The following is a 17,483-nucleotide window of genomic DNA, read 5'->3' as shown; positions in this document are numbered from 1 at the left end:
AGAGCGAGAGCTAACGAGAGAGGGAGAACCGAACTGTGATAAGACGAGACTGGCCTCTCTCTGGATGACTTCGTGACAGCGATCCGAAATCCGGTTGGGGCTTCGGGGCGTTCGTTCCGCTTGTCGTCGATCGCCTCCTGGCTCGATCACCCACACCTCGCTCAAAACGTGAGCTGACGTCGCGCGTCGTCTGGTCGTAGTCATCGCCTGGACTGGGAGTCCAATGTTGGGGCTATTCTGCTGCGCTGGTCGAACCAGTCCAAAGTTCTCGCTAGCCAGCAAGTGGTTGATAGCGGGCATTTCTTTTATGAAGTTCCCATCGCTTTCCCCTGATAGGTTTCGTTTTCGTTCGGTGCGTTCTGATCGATTCATTAGGGCCAATCTATAGCTAACGTTTATGACGCTCTTGAGATTTCTTGTTTTTGAATTTTGTCCGCTCGTATCGTTTGTTATTACCATCGATTAGCATGGGTGAACAAATTATTATAGAGTTTTCACGTCGGTGGGTCATGCCTGTGCCCATAGGCCTAAACGTATTATGTAGATTATGTACTCGGATTACATTTTGACTTTGATACGCTTCATCGTGCTTCAGTTTCAGACCACATGCCAGTTGACTGATTAGATCTATCTCAGTTTTCGCTTGCCTTGATACATTAAAGCGTTCACCTCATCTACAATGTGATGGAATATTTCTACTAATCGGCAACTACCTCCCAAAGCATCAGGCGTACTACTACTACGTCCTGTACCTCACTCAGAATCGAATCGTTTAGCAGTGGCGCGTGTGCTAAAAATCACGTCACACAAAGCTCGGCTTATCATGGCCGTATCGCTGGCAAGAGTGTATTTCATGTAGTCCATTGAGATCCCATAATATTTACTGTTAAAGTTGTTTCTTTGAAAAGGGAAGTTGTTTTTTCTTTCTCTCCCAATGAGTTTCGGATATAAAACATTTCCAATGCTCAAATTTTTATAGATATTTCTTGAAAAATCTTCGTTAGGCGGGATATTAAATGGGTGCACTATTTCTGGCCGATCATAAATACGAACGGACAATCACAGAAGTCTTTATAAGTGTATTTATTTAGTATATACATATATATATATATATATGTATTACACGCATGAATATTGAAAGAACCTTGCTCGTCTAGACTATCAAGAACATATTGGCACAATATTGCACATACATATATGTACTTGGAAATATTTCCTTATGTGGGCTGCAAACTTCTATACGTATACACTATACCCCATGCGAGAGGAAATTTAGTTTAAAAAATAGCACACACCCACAAACAATTGCCGATTATAATATTATTATTATAATTATTATGTCATCGGGAAACATCTCTTTTGGTCTGAGCTGAAAGCAACGAGATGAGTCGATGAACATAAAAATAGGGTTTTGTAAACAAGTTGAGTTTATTTTTACCGCAGTAATTTTTGGGTTGATAGGTTAGATTGAAGGCTGGCAGCACAAAGTCTTCTGATTACAGAGGATTTCTTGTTGACAACCGGAAAGTAGCCAGACATAAACACACATCTACATAATATATATGTACTTTCTGATAACCATTGATAACACCCACGACTTTCGATTTTATAATTAAACGCAAAACAAAGAAATTTAATTTCTAAAATGAATAATAATTGGAGCGCACATTATCAAAAAAATGGGTCCTCAGAACTCAATTCTTGGCTATAAACCTCTAGAATTTTCCAGTTTTACACGCTTTATTTTCGAAGACATACTAGTCTATCGTCTAACAGTAATAAACGAATTTTTGCGGAAAAAGTTCGACTCCTGTTTAAGTTTTTCACCTAAAAAGAGCAGTTACTCAATTAAGGATACTTAATCTCATTTAGAAATAACATATCTCAACCGATTGAGCATTGAAGATAGCCTTGGAAAATAGAGCTATCGATCGTTATATTCTATCTAGTCACAAATGTGACATTTTTGTAACCATTTCGCCCGCAGCCCTGGGAGAATAATCTTCAACCAATTATCATACATTTTATTTCACAACATATCGCTCTATCGGAGCGATCAAATAGCGCTAAAAAGACACACACGCATCGCAAAAACCAATTCAAGTTGGCTGATTCATCCGCATGACCGGGCGGTCGAATTTCAGGGCTTTTAGCCGTACAGGTGCTGTCCCAATTGTGGTCAACCATCATGTGGGACGAGCGTGAATCCTGGCCCGGCCGCAAAAGATACCCGTAATTGAAAGCAACGAAAAAATGTGATGTATGCGGTGTTTGAAATTAATTAAAAACTCAGTCGAAGCGAGGCTCTTTAATCAGTTAACTGGGGGAACTTTCCATGAGTTTTGTAAATATAAAACAATTGGAATGAAAAGCAGTAAGGGCGAGCCATGAACGATATTGAACAAGCTGGATGATGATGATGGTGATGGTGATGGTGATGATGATGGTCATTGACAAGTTGGACTGTGGACCCAATGCAGTCGCAGCCACAGCCACAGCAACAGCCGGAGGAGCAGACAGCCAGGCTAGACGACACATCGATGATTTTGAAATTGAGATGCGAGAGGGTATATTTAGATTTTCTCGAGACCAAAGTCCACTACTTACGAGTCATGTGCCGAACGTGTGAACCATTTCGAGACCAGAGACCAGAGACCAGAGCCCAAATACGAATTTATCGAATCGTATTCCACTCAATTCCCTCAATCATCTGGCTGCAGTAAAGAGCAATTAACTTGAATTGTCGAGGAGCACGCATGCAGCTCGTGTCTGCCAGAATTTCGAGACAGCCAGGGCCAGTCGTCATTCCTCCCAGATGATGCATGTGCGGATCTCTCGGAACGCTAAACGGTGACGTGACCGTCGGCATACATTGTTTACCTTTGGCGCTCAATTTAATTATCTTTCCCACTATTTTTTGCATGTGCTATAAATAAAATCTCTTCATTATCACTGGCTAGAGGGACATGTCTAAATTTAGCACATGTGCTACGCATTTTTTCCCCTTACCACAATTTTATAGCTGATGTGCCGGTATATGCCCCGAGTGGTGCCACATGCCATGGATTAGCTGGTGGGATGCTAACTGCTAGAACTGATCTCACAATTCTCTTGGTGGGAAGAAGGCAGTATTCTGCTTTGATTTAAAAATACTAGGCTCTCAGTAGCAATAAATGCTCTGGGGTATCAGCATCGATGACAGTCAATAATGGGACGGTTCAATGTTCCCAGGCTTACATAATTCAAAGCACTTGACCTTTGCAATTCAGATATAGTTCTAGGCTTTATCGAATGCACAACCACGTATGTTGGGGATCTAGTGAGTCATTTGTTTCGATGTTAAAACAAAGTCTAAACATGACGGAATTATCAGTTGCCGAATTGGCACCCCAAGTTTCGCAAACGATTAAAACACCAGCACAATTGTGTGTGCAGAAGTCGATTATGAGCCACAGATAAGGCACTCATCAAGGAGGAAATTAATGAAATCGGGGAACAAGTGTGCTAATGGCTAATGCCAAAAACAAACCAAACTATACTATTGATGCAAAACAAAAAGGAATGGAAGAAAATTAGAGGCACGTGTAGCCTTGTCATAACCTCATCGTACCCCAAAAACATTGATACCGTACACAAAAGTTCGAAGAATTATAGGAAAAATCCGAACAAAACTGATTGGTGGAATCTAATCTCGCGATGCAGTCCATCAGTTTTGAACAACAAAAAATACATACATATAAGTTTCTCTTTAGGAAAGCTCTGCGCCTTCCCAAATCCGGAATCTATCCGGATTATGTCCGATGACACAGCCCCCCAATTGCAATCGCCCGGCTGGGGCTGAGCGCGTGCCGCTATATCTTATCTGGCACTGTTGGGAGCAAGTTCAAGTGCCAACTGTCCATTCCCCCATTGGCTAATGCCCAGTGTCCAGTGCGTGAGAGTGTTTACATTTCGTTCTACGCCTCAACACGGATCGCATTGGGCTAATCAATCATGCCGATCGCTATTTTGAATGTACGAAGACCGTCGAGCACTTCTCTGTGATGGTCGCTTAATTAACTTCTGGGCCGATTACTTTAAGATACTCTCCAAAGATAAACAGTACGGAAAATCACGAACCACGACGGTGTACTAGTGTGGCTCGCCGCCTGATAGAGGCGTGATATCCGTAATGGGATACATATGTAGGTTATTCCGAATAATATCAATCAAAGTGCAAAAGTAAAATACAATTTTAAATATTTCGTAATACTTTTTTCATTTAATTTTCTTCATTCAGTTTGTTTTGCTTTTGCTTTCATCTGCTCTTCTGTTCTTCTGTTCTCATGTCCATATTATGTATTTATAATATTATTAGTTGTTCATCTTCCTGTTTCGTGTTGTATTAATCTTAATTTGGTTTTAATTGCATTATTTAAGTATTACCATTTACTTATAAGTTTCGGTTTATAATTAGAATAATGAGCAAGTTTATATTAATTTATAATTAATTTATGTAAGTATGCGGTTCTTGTATTTCTTTGTGAGTGTGTGTTTTTCCTTGTACGAGTATCTTATTAGTTAGGTTTTTCTCAATTTTGTAATGTTTTCCTTTGTTTTTCTTTTACTAATTTGTTAATAGTATCTCCTTGTCTGTCTTTAAACTATTAGGTGAAATTCTTTGTAGACTTTTCCATACAAAATAACATAAGCTTTTTCTATATTTCTGTGTGGACTGTGTGTTTGTGTATGAGTGTCGGTATTTAATTGTGGAACATAACGATGTGTTTCGGCTTTTCCAAATTCGAAGCTTCCAAAAGTGTCGTTAATATTGGTATATCTTTGTGGGGGTTTCTGGGATATACAGATATATGTATATGAATTATATGTGTGTACACATTTATATGTATTTTTTACTCCTTTCACGCTTTTGCGTCAAACATTTATATTTTCAATTCTCATAATGACAAATTTAATGAAACAACAATTTCTCCCACATATTAAAAAGTTGCTTTAGTTTTTCGGCCTCAATATTTATAGTTCAATGCCTCGACAACAATAACAGAATTTATTTACTTTGAATATTATTGATAGAATGAGTTTGACTTGAGTTTGAAATAACGTTTTTAGTCAGTAACTGGTTACTAATTATACAATACATGAATGTATGCGTAGTTCTTGTATTTTCGTTTCACTTCATTTAATTTCCATTCCCCTACTGTTTTCATTTGGTCTTATTTTAAACACTGAATGCGGCAATTGAAAACGAATTAAATTCAACAAAACCAAAGAGCGGCAAATAAAGATATTGCTTACCGGTAAGGTTCCGGTTCTGTGTGTGTGGAATTTCGGAATATAAAATCGAGGGATCTGTTGTAGTACGTGTTCTATATAGTAGGTAAGTATGATTTTTGTTATTTTTGGTTTCGGTTTGCTTTATATAAACGTTTCATATAGAAAGGTGCTTGTATATAGGGTTTATAGAGAGCAAAAGTATGTTGTTTTCATTATAATAATAGTTCATTTTGGTTTCGTTTAGTTTCATTCGATTTGGTTTTGTTTTAGCAAAAAGCACGATTTCCAAAAAGCAAAAATCGCATTGTCAAAAATTTGATTTAATTCGTAAGTTAATAATGGTAGTTTTGTTTATGTTCTTCCATCCCATTAAGACCAATAAATATTACTTTGGTTTTCCATCAATATACTCGTGTTCATATGCCTTTAGAAAATTATGGACTACACATACAAACATTCGATTTCCTTATAAAAATAAACAAACAGAAAATGTTGCAGAACATTATTATTTATTATTTGTAATTTTTTGTATAGATTTTCGTTTTTGATATGGAATCTTTTGTTTTTGCAAAAAGTTGAATACATAAATATGTATATTAGTTTCGAGTTGAAGTTAGGTGAAGGAATTAAATGCAATTTTACAGTGGATTAGTTGCACGAATACAATGAGAGAGAGATAGAGAGAGAGGTAGACTAGGAGAGTGATGGACTGAGAGTGTGGGCTACACAGCTACAGATATGAAGGGATGAGATAGAGGGGAAGAAAAGTTCGGATCATGATCATTGTTTTGCCAATACCCGTTTGATTATAGTTTTACTGGTATAACTGCCTCTACTGTCCCAGCACACGCTCTCTCGCATCCCTCCCCTGGCACCCTGCCTCCCCTGCCATTTAATGTCAGTCAATGTCCTCAGCCATACACACATACTCACACACAAACACACACTGATACAGATCAAGCATACGCACTGTCGTCCCACCTCAAGCATACAACACAATCCTCGCCGCACTTCAACAATACTTGTATCTGATTCACCGACATCGTTATCGTTATCGTCATCGTCATCGTCAACGTTTAACAAACAGCTCTTAGGAGTACGACTTACAATTGATTATTAAATTTAAGTTGTGTATTCAAATATTATTACATATTTATATAAATATTCTGCTAATATTTCATCTAATGCTTGTGTATGGGCGACACCTCCGTTTGTTCTGTGGTTGTCGCTGGCGCTGCTGCTGCAGCGGCTCCTAACTAGCTAAATTATCTAGAACTCTATGATGTACGATGATCTCCGCGTACACGTCCATCTCTGCCCTTCTCCGTGGCCAGCTTATAGCTGTACGTATGAAGGAGAACTCGACACTTCAAATAGTTCATGCTTGGATAATGGATTTTCGAGTTAAATATATGATTAGTATATATATTTACTTTTTACTTTTACTTTCATACTTGTATTTGTTTTTCCTTTTTGTTTTAGTTAATTAATAGTTATTGAGTTATAAATTGTTTTACTTTCTTTGCTTTTGTTTCTTTGTTAAGTATTTTAATGGAAGACATTTTTTATACAAGTTTAAGACACAGAAAATACTCTTTCTTTATATGTATATTGTATAGGTATGTATGTGTCGAGTGTTCAGTGTGTAAGAGTGTAGATGTGTGATTATGTATGCAAGTGTTTTGAGTGACGTGATCTATCTTTATACTTCAAATAGTTTGATTTTACTTGGTTTATTTGTTCCGTAGTAAAGAAAAGTGTGGTTTTTTTTATTATTGGCCAAATCGTGATCGATATGTAAACTTCTTTATATTAAAAGAACAGAAATAACACGAAATCAAAGGTCATGCACATTTCATTTATACAATTTTGAAACTAAACCATACATTTTTATTAGATCAATTTTTTTCGTTAGCTTTCCTCTGCCTCCTCTCCATTTTTTGTTGTTTTTATAAGAAATTATGTTTGTATAAAAGTGTATATAAAATAAATGATTATTTTTCGTTTGGTTTTTGGGTTTCGTTTCGTTTTGTTTCGTTTCGTTCGCTGCAAAACTAATTGAATATTTGTTTTATAAATTATTTAATATATATATATATTTATATATACTCGTACTTTTCTCATTTTTTTGTTTTATTGCTGTTCAAAAGTGGCTGTCACCCATACATACATATATACTCGTAAATACATACATACACATGTACATATTATTGCGATATGAACTGTACTGTACTGTCTACAACTTTGTTTTGGTTTTATTTGTTGGGTTCTGCTGTGCTTTTGTTTATACATTGCTGTCTGGTTTTTCAAGTCTTCCGTTTGTTCAGTGAGTTCTCCTTTTTATTTTTATTTCTTGTAAAATACTCGTACATAATACTTGATATCTTGTGCGTTCGCAGTTGAGTGCAAAATTAACTCCATATATCTCTTAGAGTTGTAAGACTGACAAAAGGAAAAAACTTGTTCTTGAATGGAATATTTTTCGGTAGGAATTTGCTCATATTGAATACATTCTCATACTATTTACACAAACCGCATCATATGTTTAATTCAGTGAGTGCCCGTAATTATTCGGATTTGTTTTGCTCGTACCTAGGGAAATTATTGGTTAAAAAAAGGGGGCAACAAAGCTCGCTCTAGAAAGTATTTATCCTTGACTAAATAATGTGATACTCTGATTACTATTTTTCCGTTCCGCTTATTGCACAGACACGGACACATACAGAATTGAGGTTTAGCTAACGATTTGTCTAATTGTGCACGGAAAACCTCTTCCTGTCCTGCAAATTATTGTCTACAAACATATGGGTATAAACTCGTTAGTATTACTCGTGTATAACGAGGTTTGCTTCTGCGTTGCGTATTACTAAATAAATATATTAATTTCTTTCTCGTTTTGGCCATGCAAAGGGCGCCTTCAAATCAACAAACTCATATCCGTTTTAGTCTCCATCCCAACCGTGTGGTTTAAAGATGAAAAAGGGAAAAAATTAATCCTCACGACTGCTGCAGGTCCTCGTCCTCGTCCTCGTGCCCGTTTAGTACTCATATCACGCGTTGGACAGCACAAAGGTCACCGCCACCATCAGAATGTGGGCCACGACTACCGAGATGGACATGTGGCTGAGGTTGCTGCCACGACCACATTGCTGTATCTCGATCTCCTCGGGATGATAGTTGATGCACTTCCTGGGCCGGCGGCGCGACTCCTGCTCCTGGGTCTGGCGTCTCGTGCTGCAAGCTCCTAATAAGCCACCAGAAATGGGAGTCAACCACAGCTTATAGTGAGCTATATGATAAGTCCGCCGAATACTCACCCACAACGCCGGACTCCTCCAAGGGCTCGATGTCCAGCTGCTTGGAGCCGCACGGACACAGAGTGTCCACTACCAGCAGGATGAGGTTGCTGTGCGGGATCTTCTGGACGCTGAACGGGCGCTCGCAGCCAGAGACGTGGCAATTGGTAAGCTTGCCCTGGAACAGATATTTAAGCTTAGACTTGGAGGTACCTCTGGGTTCTCTGGAGGCCACCTACCTTGAGTGGATTGTTTTGGCCGCCCTGCGTTAGTCGCTCCGGCTGCAGCATATACAGATCCGTGCGCAGATCGCACCTCCTCGCGTTCTGTGGATCCGGAGCAAAGCGTGGACCGGCATGTGGTTTGTGCACCTTGGGAGGTGGCGTTGTGTACTCCTAGAAGCGAAATAGATGGCACATGACATATATTTCAGAGCCTTAATAGACCGTAATCTTACCACATCTGCCGTGGTGAAGAACTCATCCATTTCTTGATCCACTGGCAAGCCATAATCATTGTCAAAATTATCATATTCATCAGAATAATTGTTCTCCACAAAGACAACATCCTCGTTGTCGTAGGTGTAGTCATCCTGCGGCCAGGCACGCAGCGTTGCCGGCATAAAGGAGAGCCAGGTGGCACTCAGGGCCACCAGATGGTTAAAGAACCAAGAGCCCAAGCGATTTGGTTTCAGAATGCCACCAGCAGCCGTATAGGGATTGTCTGCATCGGAGCACACGCCCTGAAAGTCGTTGACGGTCACTCGCTTATAGATGCGGTCCTGCACAAGCGAGTCCATAATGGTGCCATCGATCTGGCCGAAGAACTTGCCCGTGTGCTCCATCTCCTCGGAGATGATCACGAATCCGCTGTTGTCCAGCACGTAGCAATCCAGATTGTCCGAGGCGCAGGTTCTCTTGCAGCCCGATGCGCCCGCTGCAGTGCACTGAAATGGAACGAATTTTCATCAGTACGGTTCTAGAATAGCCAACCCATTACCCATTGTTTTTTTTTACTCACAGTGGAGGTGATATTTATAAAGTGCTTGGCCAATGAATCGTGCTGGAATTGCAAGCCCACAACCCCGGCTGGGGCCTTGTGGCCGCGGTGCTCGACGAATATGGCGTGGGAAGCAGTGACCAGAGTGGCATTCGACTTGATGGCATAGCCAGAGCCAAAGGGTACACTGTATACGAAGCTATCGGGTTCCACGGCGTGCTGGTCTATGGCCCGCTTATACCAGGATGTGTCCATGGCCCTCACGTTGTCTTCGCTGAAGTGTCTGTGCGAGAAAATCAGAGAATCTTGTAGAAAATCAAGTTCAAGGTAGAGCACTTGCTATCTTACGGTTCTGGGGTGTCCTCGGGCCTCTTTATGTGATCAATCCAGCGCAGGAGACCCGATCGCGTGGCCACAAAGGAGGTGGCCACCACAAACTTCGAATAGCCTTGCCTATGGGAAGAGAAAGGGATGCAATTTAGTTTCCTCGAATCGATATAGTTTTAGTGTCTTATTGCAGCGTAAAAGTTCTCGGATCACAATTTCTAGGGGATAGTGTTCAAGCCTTCTCCGTGTGGCTGGTCCTCAAAAGCGATTGCATTGTTCAAACACTACTCGAACTCGATAGAAATTACTCTTCCATTTACCTCTTGAGTATAGCCATCAAGGTGGCGATGGGACTATGGAAATTGATCATATATAAAATTTGTGCATTTAAAATTGCATTTGTAAAATAAATTATTGTACATAAATTATTTGCAGTGGGCGAAAGAATATTTCATTATGGTTATTCGTATAGTGTGTAGGGAGGAGTGGAGTGCATTAATACAGCAAAAGAACGGAAAGTTGTTTGCCATCAAAGAAAATAGAGTGGGGAAAATATATGCAGAGAGAAAATGGTTTTTGTGCTTTAGTGAAATTTTTAAATAAAACCGATTTTGCAAAATTAATAAAATATTGAATTTGAATAAATAAAAAAACTTAAAAATTTCGACAAACTATAAAAATATTTTGCGATACTTAAAATTCAAACTTAAAATAATAAATCAATATTTAAACAATCAAATTTAAGACTACTCAAAAGTTGTACTAAATTATAAACAAATTAATAAGTATTTATTCAAGAGACTTTAGTTCATGCCCCATGAAAGTGCCTTCAACTGAATCCATACCAAGAACAAAATTAAAATTCAAAAAAATAATATAAGAAACTTATTTAGAACTTACTGCTTGTCCTCCTTGCCGTTGGAGGGGCTTGTTGTATTCCTGTCGAGACCATCGGTGACCATGGCGTCACGGACCAAGCTCTGGATGAGGGTTCGATCGCAAAAGTACGGCTCTGCCTTGCGAGAACCCTGGGCATTCAGATGCTGCGACCCAAAGTGGCTCGATCCGGGCGAATTGCCGTTGGAGCCACTGTGCATGTTGTGATGTGGCTGCGGCGACTTTGGTCGAACCTGAGGGAAGGAAATCAAAGATTAGTGGAATGCCCAGAGCAGATAACCCCACACTGGCTCATGTTCGATTGCTTACCGACATCCACTTCCAACCAGGGCGTCCAGCGCGAGCCAGAAAATGCAATACCTGCTCCTCTGGCGACCCAAAGCTGGGCTCTTGATCGCGCGACGAGTACTCGCCGGAACTCTCGCGCTCCTTCTCCAGATCGCTGACGCTATTGTACTCGCAGTACACCCATTCAGGATGTACGCGCCAGTTGTCTCCCTTAAAGTATTCGGTAACTGAAGGAGGGATCGAAAAAGAGCCATGCATTAGTCGATGACACTAGTACGCGTATTGCAAAGGTCATCTCACCATTGTTACGCGAATGCCGGATCTCCTGCTGGGAGACTAACTCGTGGCTACCGTATTTCTCCGGGAGCACAATAGCCAGCGTGAAGGGTGTGTCCTCGATGGGACCGTAAAAGTAGCGGTGCGTTCGAGTGGAGACCCGCTTGACCTCATCGTAATGGTTGAGGATGGTGAACTCTGTTTCGCCCTCTTTGGGTCGAATCATGTCACTGCGCATCTGAAAGATGTGCAAATATGTCTAAGATATAGCCTGATCCTTGGTAGGAGATCCCATTAACACACCTCATTGAGCAGATTCTTGTTCATTTCCACTAGCTCATGATCGTTGCCGATTTCCGTTTCCGGCAGTTCCAACTCCGTGATGTCAACGGAGGCGTATTTGGGCTTGAGCTGATCGATATACTGATTGCCATCGCCCAGCGGGCGCAGATCGGGGTGGTAGAGCACGCGCCCATTATTATCGACGATAAACGAATACCCATTCGGTCCCAGCTTGTGTTGGGGTATGACCTTGCGTATCTCTTCGATGGGCACATCGGTGCCCACCACGCCCAGCAGATTGGCAACGCGCACCGAATGGTTTCGTCTATCGAAGACCGGAGTTGAAACTGTCGTAACCAGGCGTCGCTGGTACTCCGAGTCCCGGCCCAGGCCGCCAGACTTGCCGGCCACAAACACGGGACTCCAGTGCACCGGATGATCCGCCTGATACATGATCATCGGCCGCGCCATCACCAAGGCGTAGTCGATTACTTTGCGACGCGCCTCCTCGTAATCATTGATCTGGACGAAGAAGCCCTTGTTGGAGCAGGCCATGTCGTGCAGGTTGCTCCGGCTGCTCGAGTCGCTGCCAATCAGATAGGTGAAGATTCTCACCGGCATATGCGGCCAGTTGTACTGCTTGATGATGTCCTTGTGCGACTCCGAGGTGCTCTCCGTGATCAGCATGATGGCCTGGTTGCACTGACTCCCCGAGCCGGATTGATTGTACTAAGGGATGGTTAGCGGATTAGCGGTTTAGCGGCTTACTAGAACATCACGCAGAGAGGGGAAGATTGGTTACCTTGTGCAGCAGACTGAAGGCATACTCCAGGCCAGCTGTAAAGTTGGCCGTGTCCTGTAGCTTGATGGCCTTCACCGCGGACTTTATCTCCTGGATGTTGTCCGGTGTGGCACGAACCATGCGATCCTTGAAGCATGGCACTGGTGCCTTTACAACCTCCGAAAATGTGATCAGGTTGACAAAGTCATCTTCTCCGAGGGTATCCAGAATGTTGAAGGCCGTGGCCATGCCAAGATCAAAGGACTTCTCCGACATGCTAGACGAGGCGTCCAATAGAATCATCTAAGAGGCAGGGAATGTTAGGCATTCACTCATGGCTTCGTTGGATAGAGGCTACTCACAATATCCTTGGGCGAGGAGGCGGCCTGGACGAACCAGTTATGGGTGCGAAAGTCGTGGATGAGCTTGCTGCCCTTGGAACCCTCGGGGGGCCAGGCCGTGCCCGGGAAGCGACGCAGGAAGCCCGAGGATGAGCCAAAGTATTGCCATGACAATGCCGGATCTTGCTCTAAGTTGTTCTGGAACAGTGGGTCCAAATGGGCGCTCCACTGCAGTGCCGACTTCACGTCCGCCTCATCCAGATCGACGCCGTGCGGCACCAGAATCGAGCTTAGACTGAGATTGACCGGGAGGCGTTCGAAGCGTCGCATGAACCGTATATCCATATGACGGGCTCCGTCCGCCAGCTTGCCATCGGCATTATACTCGTTGATACGCCTCGCATCGTAGTGTTGCTGCTGTCCCCCCAGGGGCCCCTCTGCCTGGCCCTGGCCGTCCATCTCGGAGAGGGCCGCCTGCTCGGCCGAGTCCATCAGGCGCTGAGAATAGGAAAGGAAACGAAACGAAACGATGTTGTTGGCATTACTCGCTCTCGCTCCCATCAATCTGTATAAATATTTCTCCTTTACATTCCGGAGGGGCCTTGCAGGCGGGAAAGTTGGGCAAGTTTTCCCGCTTTATGCAATTTATTCTCTTGCTCAAGTCTTAAATTGCACAAAGCGGAGAAGAGTTTGCTTTACTTCGTTTTTGCTTTCTTTTAACCAACTTTTAGTCGCGAGTGTGTGTGAGTGTGAGTTTGAGTGTGTGTTGGTGGGTTGGGTGGAGTGTAATTCAAAGTACTGAGAAATCAGCAGGGGAATATCGAGAATGCACAGTGTCCAACCAGCCCAGCCCAGCCCAGAAGATCTTTCAGTATTTTCGTTGGAGCAATAGAGATTTCAGATACTGAGTCAGGGGGCATACTTTCAGGCGTAAAATATAATTCTACAGGCATGTCCGTGATTATTGTCCGACTTCCATTAGGAAAGTTTTGCTAGTGCTCAGAAAAATGGTTTCGAATATAAATTTAAACATGAATTTCGTGATTGTGTGTTCAATTTACGGTTGTTATTATCCAGTATTTTTGCAGATATTTCCAAATAGAATATAATAGAATTTTGAGTTAAAAACATAAAGGTCCCCAACAGAGGCTCTATCTTAATCTTCTCCCACTGATTTGGCTTGTTCTCGAAATGTATTTCGCAACTTTAACTTTGGGCCCACTGTAGGCTCGTTTATAAGACACAAACAAGAACTTTAGCTGCAGCGAAATTAGACTCAAAGGCGGACTGGGGCTGGGGCTTGGGCTGGGCTGCCGGGGCAGACTCCTGGCTCCAAACGAGGACAAACACCTGCAGTCATAGACACTGGGGATGTGCGACTCGCTCTTTCCTCACTGCACCTGAAGATGCTGCAGACTAGAGTCAGGCTGCCATGCTGCCGAGCTGCATGTGGGTGCATTGAAATAGTTCAACTACTTTTGCACAATGGCAAAGGCAAAACTAAAAAAAAGGAAAAGGAAAAGCAAAAGCAAAGACATAAGAAGTAAAATAAAAATGCTTAAGCTTGAAGCTCACGGGTATAGAATAGACCCAGTCCAGGCGGAGTCTGAAGAAGATTTCAATGTAAATTGGCTGCCGTTGGCCAAACGCTGGCACCACGGGAATGTGTCAGCGGCTTAGACAAATGGCCACAGACTGGAGGATGGCTAAGAGGCAGACCTCCGACTCCGACTCCATCTCCAACTCCAACTCCGGGGAAAGAAAGTTGTTGCATTGAAAACTTTTTTTAGGTGAGCTCCACTCAGCCCTCAGCTGTCGACTCTCGACTCTCGACTCCCGACTCCCAAAGTTATTTGCACATTTTTCGAGCGTTCAAATTAGTTAAGGAGACTTAAAGTTTGGCCAAAAGGTGTTGAGTAGCAAGCTAGTTAAGGCATTAAATAATAAACACTGCCAAAAGTGAGTCAATAGAATAGAGAGAGCCCTGAGAGCGGGACTGTGTGGGAGTTGCACTTGTTTAAGATGGATAAGGGGGGGTAGCGAAGCACTGCGATAGAAGTTGCTCTTTGGGTATCCTTGGTATCTTCCCTGCAAAGGAAGGAGCTCCGTTGTCATGGTGAAAAGCCAGCAAAAGGTAGGTGAAGCTGTTACAGAGTAGTTACTCAAGTTGGGCGATTTAGTTGCAGCAGGAAGTTGAAAACTAAGCCGCAACTACTCTGCTTCAGGTATACACACATACACAATACTTAATCCCCGCCTCCCAATCCAAGAGTTCTGCAATCCAAGCACTCATGATTGGCAGAAAAAATTCATAGATACATTTCTGTTTTGCAAGGTTCTATATCCATAAGTAAGTATTCCAACATTTGTAGTCGTTTTGTCTAACATTCTGTATTCCGTACATAACATCGAAAAGAACGAAGATCGAAGGAAACACAACGGAACAGAGAAGCAAGCAAAACATGGTCTTGTACGAGTATTATGATATATTTCTTGTACTGTTTTTTACAATATTATGCACTTATGGACTCCAAGTCCAGACAAAGGTCGGGGCAGCCTAACAGAAGAGAAACCCGGAGAAGGGAGGCAACAAAAAAGTGTCTCCGGCACAGAAAGGGTTGCGTGAATGGATGGTGATAGGCGGGGAATGGGCGTCGAATGGGCGTCGAATGGGAATGGGACCAGAGACCGTGAGCAATGCCCTTCCGCACACAATTCTCGTTTGACACCAGCTGGCTTCTTCGCCCGTTCGTTCGTCTGTGCAGCTGTCGACATCTTAACATTCAAAAGCCAACAATGACAACGACAACGATGGCAGCGACAGGGACTGGGACTGGGACTGAGACTGGGGCTAGGGCTGAGACTGGGACGACCTGCTCAAATGTCAGCGGTACAGTGTCTGGGCTCTGCCGGAATTAGCAAAATGCAGCTACTTGCACGCAATTTGTTTGCAAGACATATGAAGAAGGAGGAGCTGGAGCAGGAACAGGAGCGTGGGGACTCTGGGCGTTGGCTGGAGCAACAGCCCCAAAGGATGCTGTAAGAAAAAATGTTGAGGAAAACGAACTCACATTGACCATTTGCCAAGTGAAAAGAGCCATGGCCAGAGCCAAAGCCAGCCGAGTGATTTTCCACCCTCTGTTATTTCTCTGCTTCGGGGTAATGCAAGATGTGTGTTTAAGCAACGATTTCCGTCTGGCTGAGACTTTTCTTTTCGGCTCTTTCCGTTTTTTTGTCTGTTCAATATATTTGCCGTCTGAATGGACGTGCCAAATGTTGAGGCAATAAGTTTTGTAGCCAAAGGAGAAATTTATATTACGTTTTAATATCTCTTTAGCTAAGTATTTGACGCTTTAACGGAGGCACTCCCTCCCCCCAAAGAATGGATTTCTGGGTTGAGATATTTCACCTCCTTAGATCCAGTGAACTGCGACCCCTCGCAACAGTATCCTAGTGAAGCATCCGATTCTGAGGGACAGGGACTGACATCAAGTGGCAGCACCTGTCCCGGTGCGCCCTGCTTGGGGTCTGGCCCGTTCTTTTCTGCTGGGGTCTGCTGGGTATTTTTAGCACCAAGTGTGACAGACCAAGCTGCAGCGACACATTTGCACCCGCATTTGATGCGGTTTACTTTAAGGATTATTAACACCTTTTTACCTAAGCCAAAGCGGAACTCAACTCTTCCTTGTGGCTGGTACCTACTTACTCTTTGGCTTTTTAGTTCTGTGGAAAAGATTTTGAAATCCCCTGGACACCTAAGATTGTTTTTCTAAGCTTGGATTGTGCGGTGGAAGCCACAAGCCTCCATGTAAATCTTATTTCCACGAGTCTAGAATAGTTTTTGCTGTTTAATTTTAGCCAAGCGAAATCTATAGGGAAGCAGATTGTACGCCGAAGAATAGGAAAACTCAGCTGATTATACTTCCATCATATTATTATTATCGTGCAATAAATGTATGCCTCGAAGGTCCTAGTCTTATGCGAGTTAACATACCATCCAGAGGGACTTTATTCGCTACGAAATCCACTGACACGACCCAACCCAAAGCAGTTGCGATTGCAACGCTGCACAAATGTCACCATTTGGAGCTGCCATCTTCGCGATCTCCGTACTTTTCCTCGCTCCTTTCTGGAAGGACAGGGCAAGGCAAATGCTTTTAGTGTGAAGACATTTGCTTGCCACGTTGTTGCATGTTTCTATTTAAGAGACTCGCAGAGCTTTTCGGTACGCCCGATACACACACACGCACACCTACTTTTTTCCTACATCTATCAAGAAGTATCTATCTATCTGGCTATGTATCTATCTATGCATCCATCTGCTCTCTCTCTCTCTCTCTCTCTGCCTAACTGCCGTTGCCCTCTCCCTTGCACAATGTCAACGTCAAAGTGCAAGTGGCATTATAGCAAAGAAGTCAACAGTGAACAGGAAGGCTGCTTGGGTGGTTGGGTCGTTGGGTGGTTGTGAGTGGGCGGGACGAAAAGGAAAAGGACCAAAGCAGAGACATAGACAGAGAATGACGGAAGAGGGGAAACTGTGTGACAGCAGAGGTTGGAGGGGGGCACAGACGTTTTTCTTTTTTGCCATTAAATGCAATTTTAAAGTCAATTTTAACTCGAAACCGAACGCAAATAAATGCTGTCAGCAACAGGACACGGGGCACAGGACACAGCTATTAGTGAGAGTGGACTCAAACGGGAGAAGAGGGCAGACAGTGGAGC

General features: G+C 42.8%; 1 protein-coding gene across 4 annotated transcripts in view; it reads right to left on the bottom strand.

The window, feature by feature from the left end:
• Positions 1-8,130: 8,130 nt before the first annotated feature.
• The window catches only part of stol (voltage-dependent calcium channel subunit stolid), a 46,421-nt gene continuing 37,068 nt past the window's right edge, over positions 8,131-17,483 (bottom strand). For 3 of the 4 annotated variants that reach the window (XM_015181263.2, XM_033380966.1, XM_033380968.1), the window contains 13 exons: positions 12,783-13,259; positions 12,442-12,723; positions 11,661-12,368; positions 11,382-11,595; positions 11,103-11,308; positions 10,797-11,026; positions 10,217-10,249; positions 9,918-10,022; positions 9,591-9,852; positions 9,028-9,516; positions 8,810-8,965; positions 8,592-8,748; positions 8,131-8,518 (listed from right to left, as the gene is read on the bottom strand). In XM_015181263.2, coding sequence (XP_015036749.1) covers positions 8,325-8,518; positions 8,592-8,748; positions 8,810-8,965; positions 9,028-9,516; positions 9,591-9,852; positions 9,918-10,022; positions 10,217-10,249; positions 10,797-11,026; positions 11,103-11,308; positions 11,382-11,595; positions 11,661-12,368; positions 12,442-12,723; positions 12,783-13,259 — 3,513 coding nt within the window. In that variant the 3' untranslated portion in view covers positions 8,131-8,324. The remainder of the gene's footprint in view (positions 8,519-8,591; positions 8,749-8,809; positions 8,966-9,027; positions 9,517-9,590; positions 9,853-9,917; positions 10,023-10,216; positions 10,250-10,796; positions 11,027-11,102; positions 11,309-11,381; positions 11,596-11,660; positions 12,369-12,441; positions 12,724-12,782; positions 13,260-17,483) is intronic. The other variant, XM_001356130.4, reaches the window with a different exon arrangement.

Source organism: Drosophila pseudoobscura, chromosome 4 (genome assembly GCF_009870125.1).
Source record: "Drosophila pseudoobscura strain MV-25-SWS-2005 chromosome 4, UCI_Dpse_MV25, whole genome shotgun sequence".
NCBI classification, from domain to species: domain Eukaryota; kingdom Metazoa; phylum Arthropoda; class Insecta; order Diptera; family Drosophilidae; genus Drosophila; species Drosophila pseudoobscura.
Note: the sequence above shows the minus strand (reverse complement) of the source record. Positions and strands in the feature narration are given on the sequence as shown.